Source organism: Panthera uncia, chromosome D1, assembly GCF_023721935.1.
Source record: "Panthera uncia isolate 11264 chromosome D1, Puncia_PCG_1.0, whole genome shotgun sequence".
Lineage (NCBI taxonomy): Eukaryota > Metazoa > Chordata > Mammalia > Carnivora > Felidae > Panthera > Panthera uncia.
This window is the reverse complement of record NC_064808.1, coordinates 95687915-95710512: the sequence shown is the minus strand read 5'-3', so window position 1 is coordinate 95710512 and position 22598 is coordinate 95687915. Positions and strand designations below refer to the sequence as shown.

General features: G+C 42.9%; 1 protein-coding gene across 4 annotated transcripts in view; it reads left to right on the top strand.

The window, feature by feature from the left end:
• KMT2A (lysine methyltransferase 2A) overlaps positions 1-22598 on the top strand; it is an 83615-nt gene that overhangs the window by 18131 nt on the left and 42886 nt on the right. For all 4 annotated transcript variants that reach the window (XM_049612130.1, XM_049612126.1, XM_049612140.1 and 1 more), the window contains 8 exons: positions 9768-9837; positions 12536-15189; positions 16762-16939; positions 17807-18041; positions 19940-20004; positions 20421-20798; positions 21121-21194; positions 22180-22311. In XM_049612130.1, the coding sequence (XP_049468087.1) occupies positions 9768-9837; positions 12536-15189; positions 16762-16939; positions 17807-18041; positions 19940-20004; positions 20421-20798; positions 21121-21194; positions 22180-22311 (3786 nt within the window). The remainder of the gene's footprint in view (positions 1-9767; positions 9838-12535; positions 15190-16761; positions 16940-17806; positions 18042-19939; positions 20005-20420; positions 20799-21120; positions 21195-22179; positions 22312-22598) is intronic.

Here is a 22598-nt window from a genome sequence, read left to right as displayed (position 1 = left end):
CACAGTGAACTCCCATCATCCTATTGCCTTTGTCTCTTTATTTATTTGTTGTGTGTTTATTTTCTGTCTCCACCAGATCGTAGCCTCATGGGGCAGGAATTTTGTCAGTTTATCTTTAGAGTCTCATACAGTGCCTGGCAGTTCTCAGTAAATACTTGCTGAGTGAATGAATGCCAAGCATATTTAAATCGTGGCTGTAGACTGCTATCTGGTCTCTATTTATTCAGTCTCTGTCCTATTCTGTGTGTCTGTGTGTGTGTGTGTGTGTGTGTGTGTGTGTGTGTGTGCGCTTCCAGGGTAAACTTCAAACAGAGCCCCGGCTTTTCTGCATTTGAGAACCGATGGTAGGTAGCTCCCTGCTGCTTATTGGACCAGCTTTGACCATACCATCCCAGATTTAACAAGGTTCTGTTACTTCATTTGTCTTTTATCTTGGCCCTGCTGTGGCTACCCCTTTGCAACCAAATCAGTTTCTACTAATTCCTGCATCTGGTTTTTTTCTCCATTATTCTGCCCTCCCATTTATTCTTAATTAGCCATTGTCCATGATTTATGTGCCTCAGAGCTGTGTTCTTCAAAACTGCTGTAGGTTCTGAGCCTCTTTGAAAGCTGGAGAAATCTGTCGTGTTTTCATCTGACAGGTCCCCATATAAACCAATTTTTGCCTGTCGTCTCAGAGAAGTTTCTCTCCTTACTCCTGCCCATAAACTTTTTTGCAGCTAAATCCTTGCTTAACCCCTTTCCTAGAAGAAGAGAATTTCCATCCCTTGGGCTTTGTATTCGTTCCCTCCCAGTGCTGATGCCTCCTTCTGCCAGTGCCTTTTCCGTTTATTACCGCTTTGCTTTTGAGGATTTTCAGCATCTTTTCTGCTGCTGTGTTCCCCTTTGGCATCTAAACATATTCCACTCAAGAACTAATCCTCCAGGGGCTCCTGGGTGGCCCAATGGGTTGAGTGTCCGATTTCAGCTCAGATCATGACCTCACTCACTGTTTGTGGGTTTGAGCCCCACGTCAGACTCTGTGCTGACAGCGCGGAGCCTGCTTCAGATTCTGTCTTCCTCTCTCTCTCTGCCCCTCATGCTCTCTTTCTCTCAAAAATAAACATTAAAAACAAAATTTAAAAAAAAAAAATTCCTCCCAAGCTAGTCTTTCCCTATCTCTCAACTAGTCTGTACTCATTTCCATTTTGTCACTTTTTTTTTTTTAATGTTTTACTTCTTTTTGAGAGAGAGACAGAGTGCAAGCTGGGGAGGGCAGAGAGAGAGAGGGAGACAGAGTCTGAAGCAGGCTCCAGGCCCTGAGCTGTCAGCACAGAGCCCGATGCGGGGCTTGAACTCACGAACTGTGAGCCAAGCTATGTCCCCCCCCCCCCATTTTGTCACTTTCTAATCACACCTCTGCCCTTTGCGGTTCGTTTCCTCCTACCTCTAACGCTGCATTCAAGTCAGCTGTGCTAAGGTTAGAGATGCCCTCCCAGTTTTGTTACCCTACTGTACAAGTTTCAGTCCTTCCCCAACTTCCACTTGACCATCCCTTGCTATGTATTCCTTCCCTTGACTGTTGTGTACCTTTCCACGCATGACCTTCCTCTTGGCCCTTCCATCTCCATCTCCTTCCTTGGCTTCCCTTTCACCTTTGTGTTAAGTGTGGGTATTCTGTAGACATCTGCCTTTGCCCCTCCTCTTCTCTTTGGTGTTCTCTCTTTGGGTGATTCCATTTATACATAAAGGTTCAGAATTTATAAATATATTCTGTGAAAATAAATATATTTATTCGTGGACTCAGTTGTGCTTTCTCCAGATCATTATCCTGTCTTACAACTTGGATGAACATTTCAAATTCAAATGTCTGAAGTGATCTCCCTTCCCACCTCTGTAAACCTTTCTTCTTCCTTGTATTCCCAATCTTGGTAAATATCACCACAAACTAATCAACCCAAGCCAAACACTCGCCAGTCTTTACTGATTCTTTCCATTTCCTTAACCCTTCATATCAAAACTTTGTCCATTTTGCCTCCTGTCTGCGGAATCTGTCCTTTTCCTTCAACCCCCAATGCTGCTGCGGTCATTTTATAGCTGTTTCTCCTGCCTATGGTTTTAAAGGCAGTCTCTACGTACCCACAGCTGTCATAGTGATCTTTTGAAAATATCAATCTGATTCATACTTCTCTGCTGCCTGAAAGCATCACTGATCAGTTATAGCCTTCAGGATGAGGTCTGCACTTCCCTGAAGATAAACTTCAAACTCATGAAGTCATTTAACACCTTTTGAGATCTGCCTATGCCTTTTTCTCCCGTTCAATATCTGACACCCCTTTCGCACATCAGCTAGGGCCCCCTCAGCCATTCTAAACTGTTTGTAATTTCATTCCATGCCGTGGTCTTTTGTACTTCTGTGGCTTTGTATGTACTCTTCTCTCTGCCTGCAATATCTCTCCCTGACCCTGACTTCTCATCCTTCAAAAGTTTTCATCCTTTCTCTAATGCCTTTCCTGACTCTTTCTCCTTGTTTGGGTTCGTCTTTCTCTTGTGCTTCCATATTCTTTCCATTAGCAGGCAACACACTTGTATTCCATTAATTTAATCATCTATTCTTAACAGGCTAGCAGGTCCTGGAAAGCAGAAGCTGTTTTTTATCTTTATGAGCTGTCTTCAGGGTTCCTGAGTGGCTCAGTTAAGTGTCCAACTCTTTCTTGGCTTTGGCTCAGGTCATGATCTCACGGTTTTGTGGGTTCGAGCCCTGCATCCGGGCCAGCACAGAGCCTGCTTGGGATTTTCTGTCTCCCTCTTTCTATCCCTCTGCCACTCACACTGTCTCTGTCTCAAAATCAATAAAATTAAAAAAAAATAAGGGGGGCACCTGGGTGGCTCAGTTGGTTAAGCCTCTGACTTCGGCTCAGGTCATGGTCATAATCTCACGGTTCGTGGGTTCAAGCCCCAAGTCAGGCTCTGCACTGGTGGTGCAGAGCCTTCTTGGGATTCTCTCTCTCTACCTCTATCTCTCTCTGCTCTTTCCTCATTTGCACTCTCTCTCAAAATAAATAAACTTTAAGAAATTCTTAAAAAAAAAAAAAAAAAAAGAAATATATGAGCTGTCTTCATCCCTTAACCCAGAAAGGGGCTCACATATTTAAATGAATGAATGGTTGAATAGATGAATGAATTGCTTTCCTCTGTCCTGCTAGCTTGAGGACATTCTCCCTATGCATTCTTTCTTTGTTTTTCTAATGTTTATTTATTTTGAGAGAGAAAGCGGGGGAGGGGCAGAGAATCCCAAGGAGGCTCTACAGCTGTCAATAGAGAGCCTGACGCAGGGCAGAACTCCTGAACTGTGAGATCATAACCTGAGCAGAAACCAAGAGTCGGATGCTTAACCAACTGAGCCACCCAGGCATCCCTCCCTATGCATTCTTTTTTTTCTTTTTTTAAGTTTATTTTTGAAAAGAGAGCAAGCATGAGTGGGGGCGGGGCAGAGAGAGAGAGGGAGGGAGGATCCGGGCTCCACCCTGACAGCAGAGAGCCCACTGGGGAGCTCGAACTCCATGAACCATGAGATCATGGTCTGAGCCAAGGTCAGATGCTTAACCAACTAAGCCACCCTGGTGCCCCTCTCCCTATGCATTTTTAAAAGGAAGAATCATATTGTTTAATTCTTTGGATTCCACCAGTATGTTCTATTACAGTGCTATTACCACAGTAGCTACTCAGTGTTTTATAAACAATTGTGTTTCTTTTATTTTCATTTTACATTTATGGAGTGCCAAGTTTGTGCCAGATACAGAAAAAATACAAAAATGAATAAGTACACTGTCCTTATCCTCAAAGAGTGAACACGCTAGAAAAGAAAACAAACAGGGAACATTTTTTAAAAATCCCTTATGCTAATTAAATACTAGTGATTATGTATACCTGTCTTTAAAATGCCACATCAGGACTTTGGTGTTTTAGAGCTTGTAGCAGGAGACACAGAGGGAAATATCCCAGCAGAAGCGACAGCTCACTGGAATAAACTCCTAAAGGAACAGTGTTAAGTGTTACCGTTAAATTTTTTTAATGTTTATTTATTTTGAGAGAGACAGAGTGTGAGCAGGGGCGGGGCAGAGAGAGAGGGAGACACAGAATCTGAAGCAGGCTCCAGGCTCTGAGCCGTCAGCACAGAGCCCAACTTGGGGCTCCAACCCACGAGCGAGATCATGACCTGAGCCAAAGTCGGACGCTCAACCAACTGAGCCACCCAGGTGCCCCAAGTGTTACTCTTTTTTAACTAGAACTGAAATACACCGTACGCTTCTTGTATGTGTCTTCACCTTCTTGAGTTGTTCTTCTTAATTGTCTTAGTCCTCCTGTGGCCTCCTCATATGGTGAAGCCAATATATGATGATATCAACAGTCAGAAGCTTCAAATTTCAAAGAATTTGGAACAGTTATGGTATTGGGTGATTTTTGATGCTGTCTGTGGTTATTGATGTTAATCTTCAGTTGATTCAATGATGAACCTTTGTAGTTGAAAAAGTTTGATTATTCAGACTCTTGAGACTAAAATTTTGAAGGCCCAGTGAGAAGATACTATTGCCAAGGGGCATGTCTGAGAAACCTACCACTTAATTCAAATTGTGATCTGAAGGGAGGAGGAGTCTCTTGCTAGAAAAGAAGGGTGTGAGCAGACTCATCCTAGACCTTAGTCATCTGAGGCTAGAAGAGGTTGAGCTCGTTTATTTAATGGAGAAGTTTTCAAAGTAGCTTTGGAACCTCCACCTTAGCCTGGGGAGGTGAACTCCAGGTGAGTATTTTGCCCTGACAATGGTAAATTGGGAAGAATCTAAGAGAGGAACCAAAAATCGATGTATTTTATTTAGTTGAGGGTGGGGAGGAAAGGCGTTGAGGTCGACCAGTTGAAAGTTTATCAGATCACTGGTGTTCCTGGGAACTGTGTCACATCTAATCACTGCGGATGGTTTAGGTCGATTACCTAAACTCTGATCGCTAATGCTGGAGTGGTGCCTGGTTACAGTACTGAGGGATGGAGATATATATTGCTGTCTTTTGGAAGGATTTTGAAATTTGTTGAATATTTCTCTATGAACCAAATACTAATATATGAGGAAGAATGAACTATTCCAAGATGTAAGCCAACTTTTCTTCCAGAATATGATTTTCATGGTATTTTATCCTTCCCTGGCATTGGTTTTTGAAAGCAAAAGTGACATTGTGAACCTGCCTGTCTGCCTTTAGATACTTCATGGGATCAGGAATCGTGTCTTAATTATCTTTGCATCTAGAGCAGATAGCATATAAAATGGCAGGCGTATAGACGGTTTTTGAATGAATGAACAGGTAAAAGAAATAATACTTTGTTTGAAAAGTTGGCTTGGTAGTACACAATTCCTTGAGACACAGAATTTCATGTATGTTTCTCAAATGTCTTCATTATATTTTATATACCAACATTGTTATCTGAATACTTACTTTGGGTTCACTTAGGTTCTCGTATGGAGAAAAAATATTCTTACTGCTCTAGCGCTTACAAATAAAACCAGACACAAAAGCTTTAAAATTCTTTCATTAAAATAAAAGCCATCAGGGGTGCCTGGGTGGCTCAGTCGGTTGAGCGTCCGACTTCGGCTCAGGTCATGATCTCACGGTTCGTGGGTTCGAGCCCCGGGTCAGGCTCTGTGCTGACAGCTCAGAGCCTGGAGCCCGCTTCCGATTCTGTGTCTCCCTCTCTCTCTGCCCCTCCCTGGCTCACACTCTGTCTCTCTCTCAAAAATAAATAAACATTAAAAAAAAATGTTGTAAATAATAAAAAATAAAAAAATAAAAACCGTCAAATGTCAAGACATTTATGAGTTAAGTGGAATTTAGTAAAGGTATACCTGGTAAAGGTACGCTGGAAGTTCTCAAATAACTGGTTACCTTCGAGTTAGGGGTATGGGTAATACAGACATTCTACACCGTTAACTATTTTTGCCATTAGGTTTCATTTAGGAAGTGACATTAGACAGCCCCATTGCATTCTTAATCACTGGAAGCTAAATATGATATCACAGTATTTTACTTGGCAGGTGTGTTTCTATGTTTGGAGAAAAGAAAGTGTTAAAATCTTGGCAGTCTGGTCTCCCAAGGACATCACTGTTCAGAAGGCATCGGTTTGATGACTCTTGCCTGGACTCTGTCTTGGAAGGCTGTGCTCATCAGGGAAAGCCATATTGAAAGGAGAAGTATGTGTGATGAATGGCCATTTGGGCCCCGTTCCCAGGAATACTTGACCATGTGTAGCATGGTGTCTCCTGTCGCCTCTCTCAGGACTGTCCGGGCTTATGATGCCACGGTGCCAAACGTGGAGTTAATTGCAGCTCCTTTTGTCGTCTTTTGTGTGCGTGTGTAGTCATTTTGCCTTAGCCTTTTGGTTTTTTGGACAAGTCTGAATCCTTGGGAAGCCAGCACTGTTACCTTGCTGGCTACATCTTCCAGGAACCCCACGTGTTAAAGGGTGTGATGGGAGCAAGATGAGAGGGAGGCAGGAAGGGCTTGCGTTGAGCACCCTCCTGTAGTAATTCTCTCCCAGCGCTTTCTCGGCTTGGCGTCTCTCCTTTTTTTTTTTTTTTTTTGTTTTATATTCTTTTTCTTTAGAGCTCTTGGAATTGGAAGTTCAGAGTCAGAAGGCTAGGGCTCTTTAACATAACAATGATGGCTTTTGTTTTTGGCTTAACTGTCGGGATTATTTAAACAATGGGTAGTTATTTTTTTTAAGCAGGTTTGCAGAAGTCAACCTAGATTTCAAGTGAAAAGAAAGTTCTTGGGTAGAAGTGTAGCCTTTTTTCGACTACTCATTCTTTTCTCATTCCAACTACAAGATCACAAGGAAAGAGTTAACGCTTTCTGTCACGTTGGAAAGTACTTGCGAAATTTAGACACTGGCAGTTCAGTTACCACTCGCTAGCTCAGTAGTACTCTGTTTTGGAGCCCACTGTGATTAGGAGTTTGTAGTTACGTTTTGTGAAAAGTTTGAAATAGAGAAAAGTGACCCACTAAGATCGCTGATGGTGAACAGAGCAGTGTGGAGCTCTTCTAATTTTCAAGATTCATAATCTTTCATTACCTCACCTGTTGAGTACTTCACCCCATAGTTTATTATGTGCACAGTTGCTAGAACTCTCTCACGGCCACACTGGGAGCATAAAATTCAGGCATTTAGCATCGTTGTCCCCTGGCGAAGTGTTCGGAAATCTCCAGGTGTCTGTGACGTGTCTAGATCCACGTGTGTGTTCCATGAGGATGATGCAGGAAAAGAATGAGTAAAATCAAACTTTAAAGATCTGAAAAGAGTTAACCTTCATAGTAGTTGAAAGAATAGCTGGAGATGATTTACTTGGTTCCTTGAAATATTTATCATTTTAAATTGTAACTATTTTGGTAGGAAGTCTTTGTAACTACATGTATGATCTTGGGCAAGTCATTTGGCCCCTCAGAATTTCAGTTTCTGAAACCACATCAAGAAGAAGTAGGGTATGGATGTCGCCTTACAGTTTTCTGAGTGCTTTTACATAAATTACATAATTGACATAAATTATTTCGTTTACTCCTTACAACACTTCAGTAAAATTAAATCGAAATACAAAAGTAGTAAGAGACTTGTCTAATATATAGCCTGCAAGTGTGAGAACCAAGTCCTCGGTCAAGTCCTTCGTGCTCCTCAGTCGTGTCATGTGCTCACATGAGAGATTGGGCTGGCCCCCTTCTAAAATTCTAAGGTACTGTCGTTCACTTATTTTTTTATTTTTTATTTTTAAAAATTTTTTACAGCATTTGAGGCCACTTACCCTGGGCTGTTTTATTTGTCTGCTTTTTTTTTTTTTTCCTCAAGGTACATTTTAGGATTAACTATTTTAAATGTCCTTTTTCTAGCCAAAAGTACACTTAAAAAATTAACGGGGGGCACTTGGGTGGCCCAGTCGGTTGAGCGTCTGACTCTTAATTTTTAATTTTCTTACTTTTGGCTCAGGTCATGCTCTCACAGTTTTGTAGGTTCAGGTCTCCTTGGAATTCTCCCTCTCTTTGCCCCTCCCTAGCTCGCTCTGTCTCTGTCTCTCTCAAAATAAATAAATAAACTTAAAAAAAAAAATTAACAGTATGGGGGCCCCTGGCTGGTGTAGTCGGTAGAGGTAGAGCGTGAGACTCTTGATTTCTGGGTCGTGAGTTTGAGCCCCATGTTGGGTGGAGAGATGACTTAAAAATAAAATCTTAAAAAGAGATGAAGAGGTAGATTTATTCTCACTCACAAATGATATTCACGATGAAAACTTTAATGATGAGAGAAGATACTGTAAAAAGCAGGCCTACTTCGTACTTTTTAAATTTGGGTTTTACACATTCTTGGAGTTACAGTGCCTTTCAGACAAATCTCTTTGAAGAGGACAATTTCAGGTTTTTCTTAAATAGTTAAATGCGTGAATAATGTTAACAACATCAGAACAAGCAACTTAGATTCTAAGAACCGTTTCTCAGTTATGTCGTGTGCAAAGCCTCGGACCCAAACGTTGTGCTACGCAAAGCATTCAGATTTAAGAGCTGAACCTGCTAATTTGTCTGAAAGGTTGTATGTATCTTTTCATAGCTTCCTGGTGAATAATTGGTTAAACAGATTAGCACCTGACTGTAGCCTTAAACTAACTGGGGAAGCAACTTTGCAGAAAATCCAGATGTTGTCCATATGCATGTGGTCTTTGCTCTTGAGAGGAAAATCTGGGGGCTTTAATTGTTGGAACATAGCTTGGGGCTTGGCTTATCAGTATAAATTGGAGGTTCAAGAAAATCTGTCTTTCGATCTTTATTTTATTCTTGTTTTTTGTGGATTTTGTTTCGGGAATCTGAAATTCTCTCTCTCGTCTCTCCTCTGGAAAGAACTCAGTTTCTGAGTCAGTGAATTTCTGTTCATCAGTTTGTTTAAATAGACCACCTTTCTTGAGAACTCGTCCGAAATAAGTTAAATCCTTAAGGATTTTTTTGAAAGGGCAGGTTGAAAATTAGAGGTAAGGGAAGTTTTTGCCTTTTGCCTTTCCCAGGAGTAACTGAGAATAAGATGCTTCCCTAAGTTATTCTTGAATGCATTTCATCCTGTATGCGGTCAATTCATGATCCCTTTCACAAATGCTGCTGCCCACCATTAAGTCTCTTATCACAGGGCATTTTCAAACGATGCCATAAAATGCATGTTGAGAATCTTTGGATCTCAAATGTATAGAAATCACATCTAAATGTCAATTCCTGAGTTAAGGAACTGACAATTATGGCAATTTCAGTCTCTTCTATTAATATTTAGTAGACAAGCGATTATGGTATTGTTTATGTTATTCTTTATGTGTGCGTAGACTTAACTACTTGTTGAAAAGATTTGTTTGTTTTATTGGGGCTGTGTATTTCTGCCATTGAACTGATTTGCTTACTTGAATTAAAGTCGTTCTTTAATTGTTTTGGGCTGTATCTACTGTTTGAAATTTAGGACTATCCCCTGTGTACTATGCACCAAAGATGACATTTCAATGCATTGTTCAAATACTACACAGCTCCTATTTGTCTGTAATGAAGCTGTATGACTGGGTCCATTTATTTCAATATCAGTTATTTTATATTATCCATATAAATGATAATGATTAATATATAGAGTCTGATTTTCCAAATTCATTTGTGTCTCCTCTGGGCATTTCTTTGGGATATGTTCACACCCATGTTTTTGTTTCTGATTTTAAAATAATTTTCCTTTGTTGTAGGATGAGCAGTTCTTAGGTTTTGGCTCAGATGAAGAAGTCCGAGTACGAAGTCCCACAAGGTCTCCTTCAGGTATGGCCAGTTAAGTGCTCGGTGCCTTTTGTTTATGAAAAAGACCGTGGCTTCCCCTTGCCTTCTTTGCATTTAAAGGATGATCTTAAATACCGGGGTTTTCTTTGTGCATCCTTGCCTTTCCCTCACACTGAGTAGGAGATGGCTTATGAACTAGCCCTCTTTACGGGGCTCTTTGTCAGGCCGCTTCTGCCTTATTCTTTATTATGCTTCCCTGTGGGAACCACTTGAGGCATGGGAGGCTGGGAGGGTTGATTTCCATGGAATGACTGAAAAACCAGGGAGTTGCATTGAAGGTAACCCTGAATGAGCATCCTCAGATTCTTGTGTTTTGAATGATAACGGTAGTAGATGCAACTGCGGGAATAATCTGGCTATTTTTTACAGATGAAATTTGGTCTACTGTTGTCAAAGAAATAAAAACAAAATATTAGCACTGTATGAAACTATTTTATGTGATCCTTCAAAGGCTGTATTAAAATAAAATAAAAATGATATGGGGGTATCATTTTTATTTTTCCATAAATAAGTTTCCATTTATAAGCAATATTTGTCACTGTTCTCGCCAAGAAAATATCTAGAATGTCTTGAAATTCTAGACTTATGGCAGTTTCCTGAGAGACAATCCTCGGTGGAAATAACATGTAATGGCTTGCAGAATTCCATTCTGTATAGGAGAAGGCTATGAGTCTTTTGATGAAAAAAACATTCCCCATCTGTGCTGCCATTCTGACTTCTCGTTTGGTTTTCTTTGCTCTGATTTGGGTAGACAGTCTAGTTAAATGTGATGTTCTTAGGTGGTTTTGCTCTTTGACACTGACTTAGTTTGTCACGTATGTTAGTTAGCATTTGAGTTTCATCTAAGACTCACCGTATGTGTGTCGTAATTTGTTTCAAACGCGTAAGTTGACAGTTTCTTTTTTCCCAAATGGTGGTAGTATTGCCATCCCAGCTGGGAGGAGTTACCCAGCAGTATCACGAGATCTGTGCTACTTACACCATAGCCACGTTCTCCTTGAGTTGCGATGAAATCTTAAAACTTCCTATAGGAACATGATTTTAGAGACCATCTGGTCGAACCCTTCCTCTGTAGATGACAAAATGAGGTCCAGAAAATACACGACGCAGTTGCTCATAACCGACTTAGGACTCCTTCGTGTGTGTTGAGTTTTGTGGAAATCAGCAACAGGGCCGAGCTTCTCTCTGTTCTGGTTTTTCACGTGTTCATTTAAAAAAATTCTTTTTAAAAGTGGTTAGAAGAGGTTTTCAGAATCAACAAAGTCCTATGAGTGGCCAGGTTTAAGTCTACCATGATGATAAGGAATCTTGTGATAAACTTCTGGGTAGAAGTTTATTTTGTGAATTCACAACCATTTCTTAATGGTTCCCCCCCCCCCCACTTGGCTATCAGTCTACCCTGAATATTGTCTTGTTTTTGTTTTTGTTTTAAGCCATCTGAATATACTTCATTATTTAAGAAATGAAAACGTCTTTTTGTTGTTGTCTCCTAGTCCATTACTTTTGTTGTAATTAGTATATATGGAGAATGGATTTGTGAATTCTTAATGTATTAAAAAAGGAAGTTGCAAGTTAATTGGTGAGAAAAAGCATTTATATTTAGAAAGCCCAGCAGTGAGACCTTTGTTGATTTCTGTTCTGTTAGAAAGTGGGTCCTGTAGTCTCAAATGCTCATCATACTGGCCTGAATCTCTTTTGCTGCCTGTTAGGGGAGATTTTCGTTTCAGAAGAATGTTGTCATATAAAACATTGGAAAGTCACGAGGGAGGAGAAGATGTGATAGACCAGGAAACTCTTAATACATTTAGAAAATATAGGTATAAACAAAGAATTTTCGAAAACAGCCTTGTTTTCTCACGTCTCTTGATAAGTGGCAAATTGAGCTGATTTATAAATTGGCAAATTCCTTTTAGTTAGAATAGAAGAAGTCTGATTTATGAATTCGTTGATTTGTTTTTGACATCAACTAGAGTTAAATCTTTTTTGTCACTTGGGACTAACTACTTCAAGAACCTGTAAGTAGGGGAATAGATTAATGGACACATCATCATCTTCCTTCACTCATTAGTTCACATGCCGCTGAGTTCAGTGATCTTATTCTGATGTCTCCAGAATGAAGATTTTTCTATCTAGTGAAGCTTTCTTAGTTTACTTTGACAAAACAGATTGCAAATGTAGGAAGCCGAGCTGCCCAGGTGTTTTCCCTACGGAAGTTACGCTATTGATTGAAGAGCTCCTTGTTCAAATTTATTAAAGCAAAAATTTCGCTGAAAAGATGGGATGACTTTCTACAAACATGTTCTCAAATATTAATCTTAGAGGCTAGGACACGGAAAAGGTGGCAGCTTTTTTTTTAAACCTTTTTTTTTTTTTAAATTAAAAAAAAACCTCCTTGCTCACCTGAAGTTGTAGGAAAATTCGTTTCGCATATTAATCAAAATCTCTTATCATTATCTTAGTTTTTCTGTCAAATGTTCTAGGTGGAATGTTATTGACTTGGTTTCTTTGAGGCAAGTTTTTGTTGGAAGGAAACTAAACCCAATTAAGGTGTTTTATTGACTCACTAGACCCAGCTAGAGGTCCGTACAAAATGACTTGTGCTAAAAGTGTATTCAGCTTAGTAGCGACCTGAACTACAAAGCTAAATATATGCTCTCCATTGTTTAATTTTTATACACAGTTAAAACTAGCCCTCGAAAGCCTCGCGGGAGACCCAGAAGTGGCTCTGACCGGAATTCGGCTCTCCTCTCAGACCCGTCTGTGTTTTCCCCTCTAAATAAATCGGAGACCAAATCTGGAGATAAGATCAAGAAGAAAGATTCTAAAAGCATAGAAAAGAAGAGAGGAAGACCCCCCACCTTCCCTGGAGTAAAAATCAAAATAACACACGGAAAGGACATTTCAGAGCTACCAAAGGGAAGCAAAGAAGATAGCTTGAAAAAGATTAAACGGACACCTTCTGCTACGTTTCAGCAAGCCACAAAGATTAAAAAATTAAGAGCAGGTAAACTCTCTCCTCTCAAGTCTAAGTTTAAGACAGGGAAGCTTCAAATAGGAAGGAAGGGGGTACAGATTGTCCGACGGCGAGGAAGGCCTCCATCCACAGAAAGGATAAAGACCCCTTCCGGCCTCCTCATTAACTCTGAACTGGAAAAGCCCCAGAAGGTCCGGAAGGACAAGGAAGGAACACCTCCACTCACAAAAGAAGATAAGACAGTAGTCAGACAAAGCCCTCGAAGGATTAAGCCGGTTAGGATTATTCCTTCTTCTAAAAGGACAGATGCGACAATTGCTAAGCAGCTCTTGCAGAGGGCGAAAAAGGGGGCTCAGAAGAAAATCGAGAAAGAAGCGGCCCAGCTGCAAGGCAGAAAGGTGAAGACACAGGTCAAGAACATTCGGCAGTTCATTATGCCTGTCGTCAGTGCCATCTCCTCGCGCATCATTAAAACCCCTCGGCGGTTCATAGAGGATGAGGATTATGACCCTCCAATTAAAATTGCCCGACTCGAGTCTACCCCGAACAGCAGATTCAGTGCCACGTCCTGTGGGTCTTCTGAAAAATCAAGCGCGGCTTCTCAGCACTCCTCTCAAATGTCTTCGGACTCCTCCCGATCCAGTAGCCCCAGCGTCGATACCTCCACAGATTCTCAGGCCTCGGAGGAGATCCAGGTACTTCCTGAAGAGCGGAGCGATACCCCCGAAGTTCACACCCCACTGCCTATTTCCCAGTCCCCAGAAAACGACGGCAACGACAGGAGGAGCAGAAGGTATTCCGTGTCCGAGAGGAGTTTCGGGTCGAGAGCAACGAAAAAACTGTCCACCCTGCAAAGTGCCCCCCAGCAGCAGCCCTCCTCCTCTCCGCCTCCGCCCCTGCTCACCCCACCCCCGCCGCTGCAGCCGGCCTCCAGCATCTCTGACCACACACCTTGGCTCATGCCTCCCACCATCCCCTTAGCATCACCATTTTTGCCTGCTTCTGCCGCTCCCATGCAAGGGAAGCGAAAGTCGATCTTGCGAGAACCGACGTTTAGGTGGACCTCTTTAAAGCATTCTAGGTCAGAGCCACAGTACTTTTCCTCAGCAAAGTATGCCAAAGAAGGTCTTATTCGCAAACCCATATTTGATAATTTCCGACCCCCTCCGCTGACTCCTGAGGACGTTGGCTTCGCGTCGGGTTTCTCTCCATCTGGTACTGCTGCTTCAGCCCGATTGTTTTCACCGCTCCACTCCGGAACAAGGTTCGATATGCACAAAAGGAGCCCTCTTCTGAGAGCTCCCAGATTTACTCCAAGCGAGGCTCACTCTAGAATATTTGAGTCTGTAACCTTGCCTAGTAATCGGACTTCTGCTGGAACGTCTTCTTCAGGAGTGTCCAACAGAAAAAGGAAGAGGAAAGTCTTTAGTCCCATTCGATCTGAACCAAGATCTCCTTCTCACTCCATGAGGACAAGAAGCGGAAGGCTTAGCACTGCTGAGCTGTCACCTCTCACCCCGCCGTCTTCTGTCTCTTCCTCGTTAAGCATATCTGTTAGTCCTCTTGCCACTAGTGCCTTAAACCCAACTTTTACTTTTCCTTCTCATTCCCTGACTCAGTCTGGGGAGTCTGCGGAGAAAAGCCAGAGACCAAGGAAGCAGGCTAGTGCTCCGGCAGAGCCGTTTTCATCCAGCAGCCCCTCTCCTCTCTTCCCTTGGTTTACCCCAGGCTCTCAGACTGAGAGAGGGAGAAATAAAGACAAGGCCCCTGAGGAGCTGTCCAAAGATCGAGATGCTGACAAGAGCGTGGAGAAGGACAAGAGTAGAGAGCGAGACCGGGAGAGAGAAAAAGAGAATAAGCGGGAGTCGAGGAAAGAGAAAAGGAAAAAGGGATCAGAGATTCAGAGTAGTTCTGCATTGTATCCTGTGAGTAGGGTTTCCAAAGAGAAGGCCGTTGGTGAAGATGCTGCCACTTCATCTTCCGCCAAAAAAGCAACAGGGCGGAAGAAGTCTTCGTCGCTTGATTCTGGGACTGATATGGCCTCCGTGACTCTTGGGGACACAACAGCTGTCAAAACCAAAATACTTCTAAAGAAGGGGAGAGGAAATCTGGAAAAAAACAACTTGGACCTCGGCCCAACTGCCCCATCCCTGGAGAAGGAGAAAACCCTCTGCCTTTCCACTCCTTCATCTAGCACTGTTAAACATTCCACTTCCTCCATAGGCTCCATGTTGGCTCAGGCAGACAAGCTTCCAATGACGGACAAGAGGGTTGCCAGCCTCCTAAAAAAGGCCAAAGCCCAGCTCTGCAAGATTGAGAAGAGTAAGAGTCTTAAACAAACTGACCAGCCCAAAGCACAGGTACTCTTTTCCATCTTGCCTGTTAAAAGTCAACAGCTCCTTCTATGAGCAAGTTTTAGGCGAAGGGTTTCCGTGACATCTAGTTACGGGAATCAGGAGAAGGGCAGAGGAGGTGGGGGCACTCGCACCGGTCCTTCAAGGACTGGTAGGATTTTGATAGGTGGGAGATGAGAGGGGAGAACATTCTAAACAGAGGGCACTGTGTGGGTAGAGAGGCAGAAGTACGAAGAGGAACGGCAACAGCGGCGGATCGCTGGACTGGGACACACAGGAAGGTGGTGAATTAAGACTGAAAGGCAGTTTGGGGCCACTTGACAGAATGCTGACTTGTTTGTGCTTAATGGGTTTGGTGTAATGGAATCTGTGACTTAATTTTGAAGGTGCGTTTTTGTACTCAAATTGTTTTACTATTGTTTACTACAGAAAACGGGGGTGGGGGGATTCTCTTCCTCTGAGTACTGAGTGATTAGCGCCACAGATAATAGGGCGTTTGTGGAATACAAATGAGAAGCGCTTAGCCTGAGAGCTGTAGGATTCAGTTAGTTAAGATGATGACAAACAAATTTTACAGAGAACAGCATTATTAATTTTTTACGTTTTACTATTTTTTTCACAAAGTGAGCTCAGGCACCAGCCTTTTCAGAGAAAACCCACCGATCTTCAGGTTCTTTTTTAAAATTGCCATGTAGTAGGTCCATATTCATGCCAACCCACCAAGTTAGATTTAGACGGCCACACACTTAGGTTTATTCATGTTACTCAGCCAAGGGCCATATTGACATTTAGCAATTTCATCAGTTGAGAGTTCTAGCGGGAACACGATGGGATTTGTTTCTGACACCGTGTGGGGTGGTTTTTGGTTAGCCTCCTAGTGATAGGAGCAGTGGCTCTTTAAAGTGCGAGACGTTTCTGTTTAGAGCTGTGGCCTTGTATCCGTACATTTGTAAGTTGTTCCCCCTACCCCTCTGTTGATCAGGGAAATAGAAGAAATAGTCTGTGATTGGATAAGCCTTGTTAACTGCAGACCAAACTTTTTGATAATATAGATTGGCAGCTTGAATTTTGATGGGAACTTTAAAGCAGTAGTATAATCGGGAATAAAAACTTAGTTCATTTTTTTTTTTTTTTTAAGTTTATTTATTCATTTTTGAGAGAGAGAGAAAGCATGAGCAGGGGAGGGGCAGAGAGAGAGGAGAGAGAGGGACTTCCAAGCAGACTCTGTGCTGTCAGCTCAGAGCCTGACTCGGCTCAATCTCACAAACTGAGATCATGACCTGAGATGGAATCAAGAGTCAGACGCTTAACCAACTGAGCCACCCAGGCATCGCCTAGTTTCTGGGGTTTTTTGGCTTTTTGTTTTTTAAAGCCCCACCCCCTTTTTTTGCTGCCAGTTTTAGGATACAGAAGTAGTCGGTTTCTGCAGATTGTCATGGCTTATCAGCTGGGAATAACTAGGGTTGTATGTGTTGATTTTAGATTGTAATAAGCAAAACGAGTCTACCTTGGCTTCAGTTAATTACATTTTCAACATGTGTGGCTGCTGTTGTTTGTTTTGACTTGCCTCTTATTCAGGGTCAAGAGAGTGATTCATCAGAGACCTCTGTGCGAGGACCCCGCATTAAACATGTCTGCAGAAGAGCTGCTGTTGCCCTTGGCCGAAAACGAGCTGTGTTTCCTGATGACATGCCCACCCTGAGTGCCTTACCATGGGAAGAACGAGAAAAGATTTTGTCTTCCATGGGGAATGACGGTAGGTCAGGGAATGCCGGCCTCAGAGTCTAAGCAGACGTTTGATTTGTTTGCTGATCATTCTGGGGACGCCTAGTAGGCTCTTCGTAGCATTATGTGTTAGTCTGGGTTTCTCCAAAAAACAAATGGCAAGGGTGCATTCAGTGGGTAAGGATTATACTAGAGAAAATGGCCCGAGAGAAAAAATGGGGAGGGAGCTGGGGAAGGCTGGGGGAACTATCAGACCGCTTTGCAAGTCTGATCCCTATGAAAGAGAAAGGGGAGGAGGGTTGGACAGAATCTTCCCAGACTGTTTTCCCAGAGAGTTTGGCAAGGCTGTCGAGGAGTCCCTGGGCAGAAGTGGACTGTCAGAGTAGTTATGTGTCTCCCAGGACCAGCCCGCCTCAGTGTCCCTGCCATGCTCGGTCACTACCTAAGAGAGACCCTCATGGTAAGTGTGGCCTCTGTGATGCACTGGATTTCAGAGCAGAGCAGTTGGGGCCCTTGGTCACTTAGTTACATGCCCCGTGGTTGGAGGTCTGAGGTACATTCTCATGGTTGCATTTAGATGCTGGGTGACTGCTCATATAAAATGTAGAGGTTTAGAGAATCTTAGGAAGCACTCAGTTCATATTTAAGTTAGACTGTGTGGTGTTCTCAGTGTTTGGATTTCTGCTTTCATCAAGCTGTAAGGTATAGACATTTTTAAACATTTAAAGAATTATCTGTGATGGGATATTTTTATTATGCCACATTTCATTTTTGGAGTCCCAATTAAAATGAGGCTCGCGTGTATATAACAACATCTGTGGATTTTGAGGACCCCCCCCTCTGCTCCCAAGAAGGAACTAGATGCTCCCTGATAACTAACGCCCCGTTTCTTTAACAGACAAGTCATCAATTGCTGGCTCAGAAGATGCTGAACCTCTTGCTCCACCCATCAAACCAATTAAACCCGTTACCAGAAACAAGGCGCCTCAGGAACCTCCAGTAAAGAAGGGACGACGGTCCAGGCGGTGTGGGCAGTGTCCCGGCTGCCAGGTGCCTGAGGACTGTGGTGTTTGTACTAATTGCTTAGACAAGCCCAAGTTTGGTGGCCGAAATATAAAGAAGCAGTGCTGCAAGTGAGTGGGGGTCTTACTCTGAGGCGGTGGCCTCTCAGCCGTGAAGGTTGTGTGTTTATGCCTGGTTTGTGGCAGGGACGCAGCAGAAAACTGAATGTGGTGGTAATGAGTCCCCTTGAGGTGCAAGGTTAAGTTGCCCAGCTGGATTTTGTGACGTGGCTAGGTTTGGGCTGCCCTTCAGTAAGAAATAGTCTGGGGCAGTGCTGTCCAGGAGAACGTCGCGCTGCAAGTAGGAATGTTCTCGGCTTAGTTCAGTGTGGTAGCCATTAGCCAAACGTGGCTGTAAAACACTTGAAGTGTGGTCAGTATAACTCAGGAACCACATACTTAATTGCATTTCATGTTAATTAAATTTGAATAGCCACGCGGGCTGACAAATCTGTGGGGCACCTGGGCCGCTCTGTCGGTTAAGCGTCCGACTTTTGATCTCAGCTTGGGTCTTGATCTCAGGGCCGTGAGTTCAAGCCCTGTATTGGGCTCCGCGCTGGGTGTGGAGCCTACTTAAAAAAAAGAAGAGAAAAGAAAAAAAACCTGATAAATTATATGTTTATATTTTATATATTGTATAAATTATATATAGGCCACATATATACGTAATATTTACATATACTCGATCTATCATTTATATATAATTTACATATATATTATAATATTATCTGTATAACTTTTCAAGTCAACTGACATCACGGCATTCAGGACATTGTGGTGATATGTTAGTAGAAAACTCTTGGCTTTCTTTTTTTTTTTAATTTTTTTTTTTTTTTTAACATTTATTTATTTTTGAGACAGAGAGAGACAGAGCATGAACGGGGGAGGGGCAGAGAGAGAGGGAGACACAGAATCGGAAGCGACCCATCAGCCCAGAGCCCGACGCGGGGCTCGAACTCACGGACCGCGAGATCGTGACCTGAGCTGAAGTCGGACGCTTTAACCGACTGAGCCACCCGGGCGCCCCAACTCTTGGCTTTCTAACTCCTGGAATATTTTCATGCACATGGGATTTTTGATCTGAAAGTTTTGATTACTCGATCTTTTCCCCTTGTTTTAGTCAGCTTATGGATGCACTTTCTGCTCTCTGGGATAATTTGTTTGAAGTGAATCGAGACGTTTGCACAGACAGAAATGTTGGTGACTGAGCATAAGGAGTACAGTGCCCAGACAAGGAGGAGATGTTAGCAGTAGGTATTTGCTGAGTGAATGGCAGCACGACAGTGATTTATAGAAAACGTGGTTGGGAGAAAGTACTTCAGGGGAGACAGTGTCTAGGAGACCGTTAAGTAGTTCTGTGCTTTGGTTTAGTCTGTCCTTAAGCAGGAATCTTGCCTCCGTCCAATTAGTAGAAAGAAGTGAGATAATTCACTGATCAGCAGAAAGGTACCTGACTGCAAGATAAACCTGCACTATAATTTAGGGGTTGACATGGATTTAGACTTCAAGTTAAGTTTCAGTTTCACTAAGTTGAGGGGTGGAATATATACAAAGCCCTGAGATAGACCTATAGCATTGTAGTCGCAGAGGCCTTGTTGGTTAATTTCAGTCCATTTGTATTTAGATCACTATATGAATATTAATCTCCTAAGGGAGCAGAAGCGATCTGACTACAAGAAATACCAGCTGATCATTTTGTGTGTGGTGCTGGTCAGTACTAGGTGATAAGAAATTTGAGTCCGTTTCAAAAATAATTTGATACTGGCTCCTTTCAGAGCCTACAGGTAGGTAAAATTGCTGATTGAAGCATTCAAAGGCTCAGATTGAATCTGAGCAATCAACAGTGCCTTTTTTCAACTCTCAGAATGAACCTGAATAAAGGTTCACTGATTCTCGCAGGCCAATTGACACTTGTTTCAACTGCCTTCTTCTAAATGTAGTTTACTTTATGATATCCCTTGTCATCCTAGGATGAGAAAATGTCAGAATCTACAGTGGATGCCTTCCAAAGCCTACCTTCAGAAGCAAGCAAAAGGTAGTGTTGTAGAAAGATCTTCCCCAAATGCTTCCTGCTTTAATGCCATACAATCACGTGCATCTAGCGTAAAGAGAATGCTAATTTGTTGTTGTTGTTGTTGTTGTTGTTTAAGTACCGCTCTTTCCCAGCAAGTTGGTGTTTGTGGAAGCTGGATGGTAGTTACATGAGGGTTCATTTTATTATTTCCTTTACCTTGAAATTTTCCATAATAAAAAGAAAAAAATTAATTCCTGTAAAAATTACAGTGCATTCCATTTCCTAGAGCAACAAAAGTATCCCCATTTCACCTGACCAGCATGAGCCTTCCAGCGTGAACTTCAGCTGCAGGAAACTGAGAATAAGGTTATGTTACATTCCTCTACTTCTGTCTTAAGTAGAATTCTTCTCACTTACGATCTTGTGTGTCCTCCTAGCTGTGAAAAAGAAAGAGAAAAAGCCTAAGACCAGTGAAAAGAAAGAGAGCAAAGAGAGCAGTGTTGTGAAGAATGTGGTGGACTGTAGTCAGAAGCCTACCCCGGCAGCAAGAGAGGACCCTGCCCCCAAGAAAAGCAATAGTGAACCACCCCCTCGAAAGCCCGTCGAGGAAAAGAGTGAAGAAGGGAACGCCTCTGCCCCAGGACCTGAATCCAAACAAGTTACCACCCCGACTTCCAGGAAGTCCAGCAAGCAGGTCTCCCAGCCGCCTCCAGTCACCCCCCCACAGCCACCAAGCACAGCACCGCCAAGAAAAGAAGTTCCCAAGACCACTCCTAGCGAGCCCAAGAAAAAGCAGCCTCCGCCACCGGAATCAGGTGAGTGAGGAAGGCAAGGAGGAATAGCTGAACCAGAAGAACACCTCTGTCTTTCTTAAACAGCGTGTGGAAACCTGACGTGTATGTTTTGAAGCCTTTAATTCAGAAAAATTAGCTCTCTTTTAACCTGTTTACAGAGTAATAGAGAAATAGAAGCAAAAAAACCCAGTGAAGTCGGAGGTATTGTCTTCGTTTCCTATTTAAAGCCCGGAGTTTCAATAGTTTCCTGTGTTTTCTAATGCCCCTTTCCTCACAGGCCAGTAAGTCCTAAAAGTGGTCATTGCTATTTAGCACTGACTGTAATTTATGTTGAATTCTTCAGGTCCAGAGCAAAGCAAGCAGAAAAAAGTGGCTCCTCGACCAAGTATTCCTGTAAAACAAAAACCAAAAGAAAAGGTGAGGACAGATTCGTTTCTCTGCCATTGCTCGGGGATGCGTTCCATCCTGTAGGGCAATAGTCTTGCCCTTGGCATCTACGTGATTGCGTGAATGAAACCGCGTATCTGCTTCTAGGAAGATGGCAGTGGACTTTCTTAAAATTGACAAACTTCAGGTTTAGGCTTTCACTCGTTTTGTTTTTTTGTTTCTTTCCCCTTGTTCCTTTCCCCTTCTTTGTGGTCCTCTATGCTTAGGCTTATGTCGCAGGCCACTTCAGGGTAATTGTTTCTGCCTTCAGCATCCTTTAGTGACATTTGTCTATAACTATCACCCTTCCCTGTGTCCACGCTGTTATAATTATATGGAGAGAGACGGGTCTTCAAGAATCTTCTGGCTCTTTCTGCTGTCTCTCTGTGCCACCGTAATGGTGTGTATGAACTTCCTGGTTGATACTCTCAAGAGTATCAGCAATGCCAAAGAGGGGCAGATGCCAGGGTCTTAGGAGGCCTTACTCCAAGGTCATTGTCTGGCTTCTGACTGTAGTGATAATCAAGCATGGTCATACTGACAAATTGAAATCATTGACGATCACAGAGCTGGGAACGCTTCTGTGAGCATCCCAGGCGGGTTAAACAGGAGTGGAGCGATCGGCCCCACATTTGATGTGCAACTGAAAGATCTAGAAAAATGGCAGAACACGCTGCTCCCGTGCTGTCACTTCCGTTTCATTGTGCCAACAACCTCGGCCGGCGTCACAGACCACGAAGAAGCAAGCCAAGAACCCACAGGGGAGAGTCCTGGAATTCTTCTTCTCGGGTTGTAATACATATGTAAAATGCCTTTCTGGAGAAAAGAATCTGCAGATTGACTCTCTGTGTCTGTAGGGTACTTCCGTGGAGATGTGTTTTCTAGATCTGTTAGACTTGTCGTTTGCGTTATCTGTTACAAAGGCAGAGGCAAATAGGGTGTGGTGGTGTTCTTCATCCATCTTCTGTCTCTGTAGGAAAAGCCACCTCCAGTCAGTAAGCAGGAGAACACAGGCACTTTGAACATCCTCAGCACTCTCTCCAATGGCAATAGTTCGAAGCAAAAAATCCCAGCAGATGGAGTCCACAGGATCAGAGTGGACTTTAAGGTAAAGGTGTTCTCGTGACCATGTAGTGTATCAAGCGTCATGGACTTTAAATCAGAAAAATGATGTTAACCAGGGGTGCCTGGGTGGCTCAGTCGGTTAAGTGTCCGACTTCGGCTTGGGTCGTGATCTGAGTTCGTGGGTTTGGGCCCCGCGTCTGGCTCTGCGCTGACAGCTCGGAGCCTGGAGCCTGCTTCGGATTCTGTGTCTCCCTCTCTCTCTGCCCCTCCCCCGCTCACACGCTGTCTCTCTCTGTCTCTCAAAAATGAGTAAACATTAAAAAAACAAAA